This window comes from Dromiciops gliroides, chromosome 3 (assembly GCF_019393635.1).
Source record: "Dromiciops gliroides isolate mDroGli1 chromosome 3, mDroGli1.pri, whole genome shotgun sequence".
Classification (NCBI taxonomy): domain Eukaryota; kingdom Metazoa; phylum Chordata; class Mammalia; order Microbiotheria; family Microbiotheriidae; genus Dromiciops; species Dromiciops gliroides.
Window position 1 is genome coordinate 302,242,771 of NC_057863.1, and position 14,670 is coordinate 302,257,440.

A 14,670-nucleotide genomic window follows, 5' to 3' on the forward strand; every position below is an offset into this window, starting at 1 on the left:
GGGGAGTTGGGGGGGAACGGGGAAGGAGGCGGAACCGAAGGGCGTGGCCACCTAGCCCCCGCCCCTTCAGGGGGCTGCGCACGGCGGCCCGAGCCTCGCTCTGAGGGACAGGTATCGTTTAGGCGCCATGTTGTGAGCGGAAGTGGGGGAGCGAGTGGCGGCGGCGGCGGCGGCGCAAGGAGAGGGAGCGGGGCCGGGAGGAGGAGCACAGGCGGCGGCGGCAGCGTTAGAAGGAAGAGGAGGAAAAGAAGAAAGCGAGATCCTCACCGACGGCGGCCGCGGCCACCGTCTTGCCGCCCGCCGGTGCGGGTGCCTCGCCGGGAGAGTGCGGCGTTTGGGGGGGGTGTCGGCCCCCGTGCCTCCCCCCCGGGGTCCCGCGGCCGCCGCGCGCCGGGGCTGTGGGGCTCAGGCGGTGGAGCAGGATTCCCCGAGAAGGAGGAGGCGGGAGAGGAGGAGGAGGAGACGGTGCCGGCGGCTGCGGGTCCGGGGGGAAGATGCCGCTGGCGCAGCTGGCGGACCCGTGGCAGAAGATGGCTGTGGAGAACGCGAGCGACAGCGCTGAAGTGAGTGAGGGGCTGCCCCTGGGGCTGGGGGGGCGGGGAAGCCCCTCCGCCTCCCGGCCCCTTCCCTTCCCTTCTCCCTCTCCTCTTGCCGGCGCCTCCGGCCCCTTCCCTTTGCTCCCTCCCCCGAGTGCCCGCAAAGTCTCTCTTCCTTCCTCTCTGGTCCGAAATTCCGGGTTGGTTACTTGTTTTGTGTGTGTGTGTGTGTGTGTGTGTGTGTGTGTGTGTGTGTGTGTGTGTGTGTGTGTGTGTGTGTGTGTGTGTGTGTATGTATGTGTTAATTTCTCCCCTCTCCCACTTCCTCCTCATTTCAGGATGGGATGGGTATTTTTGTTTGAGGTGTCTGTGTAGGGGTTTGGGGGGGGGTGTCTATTTTCATCCTAGGGTTTATAGGTAAGGGGTGGGGGCAGCATTTTAATCCACTTAGTGTTGGGATGGGGGAAGAAGGAGGCTGAACCGGGTTCCGAACCAGAGTTGGGAAGTTTGACCCTGGCTGGATGAGCGAAGCTCCTCGGGACCGTCTGGGCTTATTGCTGGAGCTGTTGTGTGGCTGTTTTTTTTTGGGGGGGGGGGGGAGGTTAGTTGATAGCAATGTGTAACTCGTAGGGAAAAGGGCTGCTTATTCTGAAGCCCCCTCCGCTTTGTGCCCCACGGGGCTTCTTCCTCTGGCCAGGTGTCGGGGGGGGGGGGGAAGCTGTTGAAAGTATTTTCGCCTGCTGCCGCAATGGTGACTTATACTGCAAAGGAGAAAGTTGACTCTTAAAGGTCTCTTCCACTCTTTTTGGCTATCCCGCCCCCATTTCCCCTACCCCCCACTCCCCACTCCCTTGCTTCAGTTTTTCAGATCTTTGACCTGTAGTTCCCTGGCCCTTTGAGCTTAACGAGCTTCCTGTCGATTTGGGGTGGGGAGAGGGCTGGGCAGTGGTGGAGATAAAAATATTTGTAGAGAAACTGCATCTGCGGTTAAGTACATTTTGGTTTCCCACTACTGGGATCTAGTGACCGTCATTCAATTTCCCTGTGCAGGCACTTTTTGGTCCGTCTCCTTGTCCAGAGCACAGTACTTACAGTTTTTCTCCCGGTTGCTGTCGCTGTCCCGGGATCAACTCTACAGTAGCAAGAATAATTCAAACGGGACGAGTTCTGAGCTATTATCACTTCTGAGTGAAATGATTCCGAGTTCGTGATAGTGGTGCATCATTGTTCATCTCCTCTTTGCTTCTGCTGCTTCTCTGGTCTTTTCTACATGCTGCTGACTTTGAGAGATTATAGGATTGTGCATGTGTAGTAGTTACTGACTGACCCCATTTCTAGAAAGCATGACAAATGCGGGGGCGGAGTGGGGTAAGGTATGGTGTAGTGATGTGCTTGGTGTAGCAGCAGCTTTGGTCAATGCCGGTCTCTGCAGTAAGAGGGACGTATTGAGTTACAGGTTACGTCAGGGTGACCCTGGCTGAATTGAATCCCGAATGGGACATTTGTTTTCTCCAGTTTGTGAAGGGGGGAAGGGGAGAGATGCTAACATCATTTCAGGGTTTTTCCCCAGTTATTTCCACTGCCATTAAATGTTCTTTGCACACTTTTTTGTTGAAAAACAGATTTTATAAGTTTTAATGATACTGAATTTGGATACACTTTATAATTTGAATCATACTTTTAAAAAATTCTAATTGAAATGCTACTTTTGAAAAGAAAGCATCGGGCTCTCAATGTAGAAAAGAGAAATCTTGAATATTGGCTACAGTACTAATCTTAAATAGAGTTTATGAAATATCAGTAATTTTGCCAGTGTTTTAAAAATAGGTGATCACTTAAGGATATCAAGTTTAAGATAGTTTGTCCCTTAACAAGTATTAATGAAAAGTACGTTTTCAAGAAGTCTTTTTAGTTAATCATTTTCCCTGCTAAGAAAATTTGCTGTATGTCATTAAATTGTTCAAGGAGAGACAGATTGCTTACCTGAGATGTCAGTTTTTGAAAGAAATTGAATTTATATTGTTTATTTTTAGGTGTAAGTAAACTAATGTTTGTAACTTCAATCTATGTATGATCTAGATATTCCAATTTTACTCCATCTTCATTTAAAAATTCCAGATATGTTAGATGTAAATATTGTTCCTTAAAATCTCTTGGTAGGGATTTGGAGTTTTTCAGAAAACTTGCCTGTTTTCATGAAGGATTTATATGAAAATCAATTGAAATGTTAACCAAAGCAGTTGATTTATTTTAGTTATTGCCATGTTATTTATTGCCTTATCATTTAAATTTTTTCTTTGAAATTCTTACATAAGCTTTAAATATTAGAGGTTGGGCTTTATCTCAGAAATTCTCAGAAATTAAAAAAAAAAACTAGGTCATCCCTCCACTATTTGTATTAGAGCATAATATAAAGTTAGAGAGACCTTCATTAGGAAAGACCTTCAAAGTTTGAATCCCACTGTTGCCACTTAACTCCTTTTGACTGTCTTTAAGCTTGAGTTTTCTCATTTTAAAAATGTGTATGATAAGCTATTTTACCTAACTCACAGCGTTTGTAACTGTAAATTACTATATAAATATCAGCTCTTATTATTAAAATGTGATGGCTTCTTTTTTCTGGTAAAGCCAAATGCTTTGTCATTAGTTTTTTTTTTGTTTTCATCAAGACATTCCATGATTTTCAGGTATATATATTGTGATGTGGATTCGGAGTCTGAGTAAGGATTTTTGTCCAGCTTTAATACTTTTCTTCTCCTTGTACCCTGTGCATTCATATTGGAGAATAAAGGACCAAATAAATATTAACAGGATCTCTCTCTCTTTCTCCTTTCTCTCACTCTGTGTTGTCTGTCCCCCATCTCCTCCCACCCCCCCACCCCCGTTTTAACAAAGCCATTTTATACAGCGAATATACAATAACAATCAAGTAAAAGGGGGAGTGGGGTGTTACTATTTAGTCCAACATGTTAATTCCTACCTGGGATACCCAGTGGTTTTGGGGCTGGAGACAAAGTATGTTTATTGTTAAAGCTTTCACGAGTCAAACTTTCGAACATAAATGAAGTGCTTTTTAGCATCAGTGAGTAGAAAATAAGAATTAGTACATATTGGAAAAAATAACTTCCAAAGTGGCTTAGAATGGTTAGATATGGCAGATTCGCTGGAAATTTACTTAGTATGTTTGGGGGATCTTTTTGAGTCTGTAGATAGGAGATCTCTCCAGTGTACTGGAAGCCTTCCTTTAAGTCTTTTCACATTTCATAGGTGCCAGTACAGCACTCAGGCTATCCAGTTGTTATGATTCATTTTCAATACATAACTGCCCTACCAAGTTTTCCTTGATAGATGCATTTCCTTAATATCCCTTAACTCCACTTCTTGCACTTAGGTCATTATTGGAAATATCTTGCAGCCTCTTTGCAGCAACAGTATACTTCTTCAGTAATATATCCTTTGGCATAAGCAGGCAAACAACAAACATACTTTTTTTAGCACTTACTAGCCACTGGGCATACAAAGGCAAAAATGAAGTGGATGAACACTGTCCTCAAGGAACACATATGTCCTATTGGGTAAAACAATTAAACTCAGAAAATGAAATATAAAATGTTCAAAATAGCTTCCTGGTCTGAGGCACTTGGGTATCATTATAGACCTATTGGGGGAGATGACTCCTGAACTTAACTTGGAAAGGCAGGTTTGAACCATATTTTTTTAAAAGCTTTAAATAAAAAATGAGTTTATATTTTATCCTAAAGGTAAAAAGGATCTACTAGAGTTTCTTTAAGCAAGAGAGTTTAAGAATACCAGTTTGGCAGCTGAGGGTACTTTAGCAAGACCAGTTAGAAGAGGGCCTATTGCTATAGTTCAGGAAAGAGGAAATGAGGACCTGAACTAGAATGGTGGCTTTGTGAGTACAGAGGAGATAAATGTGAAATATAATGTAGAGGTAGAAGGAAAAAAGAAAACAAATATTTATTGTGCGGTCCTCTCCCCCTAGGGAGCTTAAGTTTAATTGGGTGAGGCAGCCCAGAAAAGGGAACTGAAAGGTGAAGGGCTGGGGTTTGAAGTCCAGTCCTCTGAAGGGCTTTCCTTGCCCTTCTCCTCTCAGTTGAGAACCTTGCCTCATATTTCACTGAAAAATGTGAGGCCATTCACTAAGAGCTCCCTCTTCTTCCTTTCTCATCTCATATCATTCAGATATCTCTTCTATCCCTGTGGCACAAGAAGAGATGGCCCTTTTTGCCATAGCAAACCTTTCTACATGCGCAAGAGATTCCATTTAATCCTGCCTTTTCCAGCAGGTGGCCCTTCTTTCATCCCCTCTCTTTCCTTTTCTACTGACTGCTTCCGTGCTGTATACAAAAATGTCCATGTTTCCCTCATTCTCCAAAAACCCCTCATGTAATCTGTCCATCCTTGGGAGCCATTATCTTAACTCTCCTTCATTTCATGGTTAAATTCCTTGAGAAAACTATTTATCATCCTTGCCTCCACTTCCTTTCCTTCTTAACTCTATAGTCTAGATTCCAACCATATCATTAAACTGAAACTGTTCTCTGAAGTTACCAGTGGTCTCTTAATTGCCAGATATTATAGTTTCTTGATACTCCCTTATCTTTAGGTTTTTTTGGTTCTTCTACCTGTCTGCTGCTCCTTCTCAGCCACCCTTTCTGGACCTTCATCTAGGTTGCTCACACTAACTAAATATCCTCCAAGGCTTTGTTCTGGGTTCTGTTCTCTCAATATGTGGTTCTATTGGGTGATCTCCACAGCTTCCATGGATTTGGTTATCATCTCTATGTAGATGACTCTCTGATATATTTGTCCAGCCCTAATCTTTCCCCTTAACTCTAGTCTTGCACATCCAACTAGCTATTGGACATCTCATTGGATATCCTGTAGATATCTTAAACTCAATATATCCAAAACTGAACTATGTCTTTTTCCCCCACAAAACCCTTCCTTGTTCCTGTCAAGGGTACCACCATTTTCCCAGTCACCCAGGCTTAAAACTTAGGTGTTATTCCTTACTCTCTCAGCTCCCTAACCAATCTCTTGCCAGGTTCTATCAATTTGACCTTTATAACATCTCTCACATATAGTCCCCTTCTCTCCTCTGACACCGTCACCATGCTGTTGTATATAACCTTATCACTTCATACCTGGACTGTTGCAGTAGCTCTCTGGTTGATCTCCTACCTCACCTCTACCCACTCGAGAACATTTCACCGCTCAAGTATCAAAGTGATCTTCCTAAAGTGCAGATCTAACCCTCTCCCTTACCCAACCCCCATTCAGTTGCTGTCTATTACCTCTAGGATCAAATATTTAAAGTAATCTCTTTGGCTTTTAAAGTTCTTATAACCTGGCCCCTTTCTACCTTTCCAGTCGTCTTTTACTTTACACCTTATCACACCAGATACTCTACAATCCAGTGACTATGGCCTCCTTGCTCATACCCTCTCCTGATTTCACATTTTTACCATACCCACCTCCTGACTTCTTCAAGTCTCTGCTCCACTTACTGCAAGAAACTTTTTCCAGTTCCTAATCTTAATGCCTTCCCTCTGAATCTGACCTTCAGTTTATCTTGTATACATTTTATTTATACATGTTTTTGTTGTTTTTTAATACATGTTTTTTTGAAAGTTGTTTTCATTATGAGACTGTGAACCCCTTGAGGACAGGGACTATCTTTGTATTCCCACAGCTTAGCACAGTGAGTTGGTGATAATTTAATTTTAGCAAAAGGTGAATGAACCAACTAGGGCAGAGTCTATTCTGTATCAGATTCTCAATAACTGTTTTGAACTAGTTGATGGAATGGAAATGATAAGATTCCTAGGGGAAAGGGGATTATGTCCCCCCGCCCCCAGAGTTTGCGGTAGATAATTTGAAATGCACCCAAGATTTTTGGGAAAGCAGACTTCAAAAGATTCAGAAGAAAGATAAGTAGAGTCCCTTGAACTAAAATGATGCATAGGAAATGAACCCAGAGAGATGGTCAGTGCTGAAAAATGAAATTCTCAAGGCAAAGGAAAACAATTTCAATGAGAAGGGAAAATGAAATTTGTCTCCAGATCTATGTGAATGAACAGCCAATTCACCAACCTATTTGGATTTTTAAGAAGAAATATATAAAAGGTAGAAGCAAGGTCAGGTAACAGGGTGAATGTAAGAGTCTGGTGCAGTCAAAAGAGTAAAAGAAATACTAAAGCTCTGAATGAGCTATAGCTGCTGACAGGGACCTAACAACAAAAAGGGGGAAAGGAAGGAATTAAGCCATTTTGAAGAAAAAAGAGGATCAGAGAGGATTCCAACCTTTGAGGTGGTTGGGACAATGGTAACTGACAACAGAGTGAAGGCAGAGAATATATTCCCTGCTTGTTTTGCTTGTTTTCCCTGACTAGAAGAATGACCTTTGCACTGGAAATAACAGAACAAAAATGAGTAACATGAAATTAATACCCAAAAATAAATAAGGAAATTAGAACCTAACTGCCCTTCATGAATTTAGGTCGCCTGGCCCAGATAAACTGCATTCTTGGGTATTGAAGAAATTGGTAGATATGATTTCTGAGCCAGTTATTTAAAGATCATGGACATTAAGAGAGGTAACACAGGATAGAAAAAGGGCAAATACCCCAGTTTTTGAAAAAAGGAAAATGAACAAAACCTGTAATCTATAGGCCAGTGAGTGTGATTTCCATTCCTAAGAAATTTTTAAAACAAGTAATTTTAAAGATGACTGGTGAACATCTCAAAAGGGAAGTGGTGATTATAAGAAAACAGCATGACAATCAAAAATAAATCATGCCATTCCAATTAATAATTGATTAAAGAATATGAGCAGGCAGTCTTCAGAAGAAATCCAAGCTATCAATAGCTGTATGAGGAAAAAATGCTCCAAATCACTAATAAGTAGGGAAATAAACTAAAGTTGTATTTATCAGATTGGTGAAGTTGGTGGGAGGAGAAGGAAAATGATAAATGTTAAAAGGGTAGTGAGAAAACAGGAACATTAATAAACTGTTCATGGAGCCATGAGTTGTTACAGTCATTTTATAAAGCAGTTTGGAATTATTCTCAGAAAGTTACTAAACTTTCATACCCTAATTTTCACATATACCCTTTGACCCAGCAATACTACACTACTGAAAGAGATCAAAGACATAAGAAAAGGACCCGTATCTACAAAAATCTATAGACTTTTTGTAGCAAAGAACTAAGGGTGAACATCAATTCAGGAATGGCTGAACATTTGAATCCATGACATACCAGAACTGGTTGAAGGAATTGGGAAAGTATGGAGAAGCAAAGATGGTGGTGGTTAGCAAGTATTTGAAGGGATTTCATTTTAAGGAAGGATTAGCCCTGTTCTGTTTGTCCCAGAAGGCTGAACCAGGAGCTATGAAGAGAAGTTTCAAAGAGGCAGATTTAGGCTCGATGTCAGGAAAAGCTACCTAACAGAGCTATACAGAAGTGGAATGAATTGTGTTTAGGGGTGAATTTCTCATCCATGGAGGTCTTTAAATGGATACTGGAAGACCATTTTTGGAAGTATATTAAGAGTGGGGAATCCTTTTAGGTATATATTGAACCATGTGGCCTCTGAGATCCCTTCCAACTCAGATTTTGTGCTTCATTAATTACCATTCTTAGATTCCTATCTATTAAGTGGTCTTCATCTCTCCAACTCATCCACAAATACAGCAACGAGTTTTATAGGATCCTATGGAACATAGATTTAGAAATGGGACTGTAGAAGCCATCTCATTCAACTCCCTCTGTTCCAGCTCTAAATCTAAATCCAACTCTAAATGAATACTCCTGACCTTTCCAAGTGTTTGCAAACCATCCCTTTAAATATGCTTTAGATGTTTGCCAAGAAACAAAGTCAAGCTCACTGGCCTATAATTAAAATGTTCTAACCTCTTCCTCAGTTTAAAAAACAAAACAAAACAAACAAAAAAAAACTGCAACTTTATCTATCTTCAGATCAGCACCTCTTTTTATCCATGATTCTTCAAAGATTATTGACAGTAGATAGCTCAGCAGTCATATCCATGAGCTCTTTAAGACTCTTGGAGGCAGTCTAGGTGGTGTCAAATAATGAAATGTGAGATTTCATGGTCACTTCCAGGGTTTTGTAAAAGTTTCTTCTTTAGCAGTCTGTTTTTCTTTATTAATCAGGATCAGACCTAGAAGTTCCACTAATCATTTCCTCTACTGTTTGAAGAAATAGATTTTCATTGTTATGAAAAAGTCAAGAATTTATCAGCTGATTTGCTTTTAAGCAGAATGTTCCAGCAGAAGTCTGAGTAGTTCCTCTCACATCACTGTTAATGATGCCTCTGTTCAGTTTCTTTTTCCCGAAGACATCATTTATTTCCTCCTCTTGACTAGGGGGTCTCAGTAGTTTTTTGCTTTGTTTTAAGTGTATGCCTAGGATTTCATTAGTGTAGGGTGCTCCCAGGGGAGTTAAGGAAACTTACATCTATCTACCTGTGCAAATCTTATACTGAGATCAGTGACACTGACCTCCTTGCTGTTCCTGCAAAAAAATACTCCACATCTCCTGAATTCACGTTTTCACTGGCTTTTCCCTCTGCCTGAAACTTTCTCCATGTTCTAGCTTTTCTAACTTTATTCAAGTGTCAGCTAAAAATCCCACCTTCTTCAAGAAGCCTTTTCTTGTCTTCCTTAATGCTAGTGTCTATACTCTGAGGTTATCTCCAGTTTATTCTGAATGTATCTTGTTTGTATATATTATTAATAGCTAGCATTCATATAGTGCTTTAACATTTGCAAAGTGCTTTACAAATACAATGTTATCTCTTTTTAGTTTCACAACAACACTGGTAGTAGATGCTGCTATTATGATCAGATTAGGAAACTAAAGCAGACAGGTTAAGTGACTTGCCTGGTGCCATAAAGCTAGTAAATGTCTGAAGCAAGATTTGAATTCAGGTCTCTGACCCCAAATCCAGTATTCTATCCACTGTATTACCTAGCTCCCTCTAGTTGTTTGCATTAAACTGTAAGCTCCTTAAGAGTAGTGATTGACTATTTTTGCCCTTTTTTGTATCCCTAGCTCTTAGGCACTTGACTATTTTTCCTATGCTATACTTGCTATCCTTTGTGATTAATGGCTTAAAAGATGTTTCTCTTTTGTCTTTGTGCTCCTACCATGTTGCCTAGCACATAGTAGGTTCTTAATGAATTTTCCTTGATTGTGGATAGTTTTCTTCTCCCCTTTATTTTTATTTCAAAAGTCTATTGTTGGGACGGCTAGGTGTTGCAGTGGATAAAGCACCAGCCCTGGATTCAGGAGTACCTGAGTTCAAATCTGGCCTCAGACACTTGACACTTACTAGCTGTGTGACCCTGGGCAAGTCACTTAACCCCCATTGCCCCACCGGAAAAAAAAAAAAGTCTATTGTTCAGGGGGGCAGCTAGGTGGCGCAGTGGATAGAGCACCGGCCCTGGATTCAGGAGGACCTGAGTTCAAATCCAGCCTCAGACACTTAACACTTACTAGCTGTGTAACCCTGGGCAAGTCACTTATCCCCGATTGCCTTACCAAAACAAAAACAAAAAAAAATCAGGCGTGCATGTCTCTAGGCAAATGTATCTTGGAAATCTTATTTAGTGCACTGTATCCCTATTCCTGTATTTCAAACTATAACCCCAAAGTCAAATCCCATTTTTCAGATATGGTTTTAATCAACTGTACATTTTGTATATCCTTTTTTTCTTCTGAAACTCTTGCATTTAGTCAGCAGCAGTAATAAAAATACCACTTGTACCCCCAAGTTATTGACTTTGCTCAGCATTCAGTATTATGGGAGCATGGATTTAGAACTAGTAGAGACTTTCATCATCATCTAACCTCTTCCCACTCTTAGAGATGAGGAAATCAAGGTCCAGGGAGGTTGTGATAGGATTTGAACCGTTTTTCTGACTCCAGATCCAGTGTTCTTTCCACTGCATCACTGCTGTTCCTAGAACGCTAGAATTTGGTCTTAACTCCAGACAGTGATGAGACATTTTGGTAGGACTTAAATGGAAGTTCTACAAATAATAGTTTGTAAAAATGCGAATTTTTTTCTAACTCATCTATTGACCATTTTGTTATCATAAAATTTTGAAAGCAAGTTTGCTTTTTAGAGAATTTAATAGAAATAGGTAGTTGTTTTTATTGTACTTTTTAGAGTAACAGTGTTAACCCAGTGGGGAAAGTACTTGGTTTGAAGCCACAGAACTCCATGATCATACTAGCTTCAAATCCTGGCTGTGGCACTTAAAAGTTATGATTTTGGCCACACAGAATCAGACAGTTGGAAGGGGATCTCAATGGCTATCCATTCCACCCATACCTGACCAAAAATCACCTTTGCAGCACTGCCCACAGCTGGTCACTCCAGCATTTTTTGGAGAGTTTTCAGAGAGGGAAAAACTCATTGTCTCATTACAACCCATTCACTCAGTCCGTCAAGCTTGTTAGTCTCTCTTCTACCTTTATACATTTGTACAACCTGTCACCTAAGGCCTGTAATAGATTGTCTTCATGTCTCTTCAGAAGAATCCTTACTTCAAGTCTCAGGTCAGGTACCACATCATCTTTTCCCTGATTTCATTCCCCTGTTCTAAGTTATTTGCTTTTGCTTGCTTCTTTATACATTTTATTATTCTCTTTCCCTTTCCCAATGTAAGCTTCATAGGGGCTGAGCTGATTTTGGTTTTGTATCCACAGTGTCTAGTATACCTTGTACTTAGTAGGCACTTTAATTAATACTGATTTAATTAAATTGTTATATATTCTTGGAAATCCAAGTTGAAATTCATTTTCCCATAGGAGCATTTTTATAATTGGTTAGTTGCTAAAATACTATAATTCAGTCAGAGTGTTATGAGTTAAGTCTGCTTGGTGACCTCTGCTGTTTCAGCTTTAATTAACATCTCTAGCCACTTGACTTCAGTGCCTTTGTACTGGCTGCCTCTCATGCCTGAAAAGTACTCCCTCTTCACCTCTGTCCCTAAGAAACCCTTGCCTTCAAGCCTCAACTTAGGAGCCACCACTTGAAGCTTTATGTGATTTCTGTCTCACCCAGCTATTAGTGTCCTACCCCCTTTATACTTAGATTTATTTTGTTCTATAAATGTTATATGTGCTTTTATATACATATTATCTCCCTGATAGAATATAAAACCTTTGAAGGCAGAAATTTTTGTTTTTTTCTTTGAATCCTCAAGCATCTATCATAGTTGGTATTTAATAAATGCTCTTTGTTTGGCTAATTGCCGCCATGTATAATATTATTTCTATAGAAAAATGCATTCCGAGTTCCTAATAGCTAACTTCAAAACAAACTTGTAACACAGCCAGTGAATTCATTGGAACCACCTATATGTATAGCCTTGTATCATTCAAGCTGTAGATAACTTTTAGGGAAGAAAAAGAACTTTTATATATGCCCACATATATTTTTAACTGAATTGAGAACTGTTTTAGTAACATTATACCTGGTCCCCTTTTCACAGAATGGGCAGCAAATTATGGATGAGCCTATGGGAGAAGAGGAAATTAATCCACAGACTGTAAGTAAAACTAACCTTATTAAAATGTAGAATAGGTAATTAATAGATTACTACCTGTAGTTAACTTTAATCTACAAGAAGGAAATTCCAGGACTCAAAATTTCAAGTAATATTGGTGGTGTGTTGTAATTGAAGCAGCAGCAGCAGCAGCAGCAGCAGCAGCAGTAGTAGTAGTAGTAGTAGTAGTAGTAGTAGTAGTAGTAGTAGTAGTAGTTAGAAGTAGTAGTAAGTAGTAGTAAGTAGTAAAAAGTAATTTATGCTGCAGATCAGAACTCAAGTTTAGGAAGTCTCCAGGTTTGGTGCTAGATTTCTTTTTAAAATCCATTTCTGAGAAGCTTTTCAAAATGTTTTGTAGGGAGCAGGTAGGTGGCGCAGTGGATAAAGCACCAGCCCTGGATTCAGGAGGACCTGAGTTCAAATCTGGCCTCAGACACTTGACACTAGCTGTATGACCCTGTGAAAGTCACTTAGCCCTCATTGCCCTGGCACACACACACCCCTCCCCCAAAAGTTTTGTACAAATGGCTGATTTTGATATGAGTAAAATGACTTATTATGTGTTATTCATTATTGACAGTTAAAATTTGGGCATTTATAAAAGTTCAAACATCATAGATTTAGTAAGAATAAATGTCTGACATACTAGGAAAATGTTTTTTGTTTTTTCCCAAGAAATAAACATCATGGTATATATAGTAAACTGAGCACAAGACTCAGTCAAAAGACCTAGGCCTCAGCTCTGGCATTAACAAAGTTAAGTGACTACTAGAAAATTATTTTGCCTCTCTCTGCCATAGTTTCTTCATCTGTACAATGTTATTAATAATACATTATAAGATTGTGAGTAATGTGCTCTGTAAACCTGAAGCACTATAATTAGTATGATTTCTTAATAAGAACAATAAAGGTTCTGTATTTTGTCTCCTATACTTATGTCAGAATCATAGAAGTTACCTTGAAAGATGTAACAACAGAAGTGTTTTTTATCCCTCTGATTATGATCACATGAGGTATAAAAACAAGGACACATGCTTATTGTTTAGTCATTTCAGTTGTGCCTGACTCTTTGTGAACTCTTTTGGGGTTTTCTTGGCAAAGATACTGGAGTGGTTTGCCATCTTCTCCAGCTCATGTTACAGATAAGAAAACTGAGGCAAACATGTTCAAGTGTCATGCCCAGGGTCACACAACTATAAGTGTCTGAGGCCAGACACCAGATCTGGCACTCTTAGCTACTTCGACCACCTAGCTTCCCCACATTGGTTTACCATAGGTGTTTGCCAGTATCAGGGAAAATGGTCAACAGCCCAAAAAGAAGAGGAATTTCCTAGAGAAGGATGATACTACCTAGATGCTTCTGTTTGCAGATGACATTATCCTGATTGCATTAAGCCCAAAAATATTATAGAGCCTCCAAAATGAGATTCATAGTTGATCAAGAGTTTGGCCTAACTATCCATATGGAAAAAAAAAACATAAATAAATGAAGAATGCCTATTGTCCAAAATATGATATGCATTTGGGAATTTTCAAGGTAGACTGCGTATATGGCTCATCTATGAGTATATATCTAATGGAAAGACAATGTAATGGACAAAGATCTGGACCCAATATTACGATTAAGCATTCCAAGAAGAGTAAGCTGGATTGCTTTGAGAAATGTTGCATTACTTTTAATAACCCCAATGTTCCCCCTGCAGTTAAAGGTACTTTTTAACAGTAATAGTTATCTTAGAGTTACTGTATTGTTAGTAGTCATGGAATACCATATTCTCCAAAGAATTAAAGTTGAGGGTCACCTGAAGCATTCAGCAGTGGTTTCTGCAGGGCATAGGTAGTGTACATTATTTTATCAAGCATTGCTCAAAAGGATGTCATCAAAGTAGGGGGCAGCTAGGTGTCACTGACCCTGGATTCAGGAGGACCTGAGTTCAAATCCAGCCGCAGACACTTGATACTTACTAGCTGTGTGACCCCGAGCAAGTCACTTAACCCTCATTGCCTAAAAAAAAAAAGAATGTCATCAAAGAAATATATGGGCCAAAAAAGAGGAGGGGGTGTGGGGGGGGAGATAGAGAGAGATGGGCAGGCAGCTAGGTGACAGTGCATAAAGCACTGGCCCTGGATTCAGGAGGAGCTGAGTTCAAATCGGCTTCAGAAACTTGGTACTTCCTAGTTGTGTGACCCTCATTACCCCACACAAAAAAAGAGAGAGAGAGAGAGAGAGAGAGAGAGAGAGAGAGATGGGGGGGGTGAGGCAGGGAGTAAGGCGGGAAGTGGGCTGGTGGTAAGAAAGATAAATGCTGGGGAACTGACATGTTCTGTTGGTGACTGAACTACATCAAAAGAAATAGACCATAGCCCCTACTATAGTGGGCTCAACACATTGGAAAAAAGGAATGGAACCAAGGGTGTCTTGAAGAATTGATCTTGACAAGAAGGGTTACCTCTTCATTAGATACTGAAGTGAGGGAAGAAATGGTAAAAGATGACAGGAAAGGGATGTAAGATGAGGAATCTTAACTTT

General features: G+C 40.3%; 1 protein-coding gene across 2 annotated transcripts in view; it reads left to right on the forward strand.

Annotated features, from left to right (window-relative positions):
• The first annotated feature begins 236 nt into the window (after positions 1-236).
• The window catches only part of RPS6KA3 (ribosomal protein S6 kinase A3), a 101,394-nt gene continuing 86,960 nt past the window's right edge, over positions 237-14,670 (forward strand). For both annotated transcript variants that reach the window (XM_043992375.1, XM_043992376.1), the window contains exons 1-2: positions 237-563; positions 12,087-12,143. In XM_043992375.1, the coding sequence (XP_043848310.1) occupies positions 495-563; positions 12,087-12,143 (126 nt within the window). In that variant the 5' untranslated portion in view covers positions 237-494. The remainder of the gene's footprint in view (positions 564-12,086; positions 12,144-14,670) is intronic.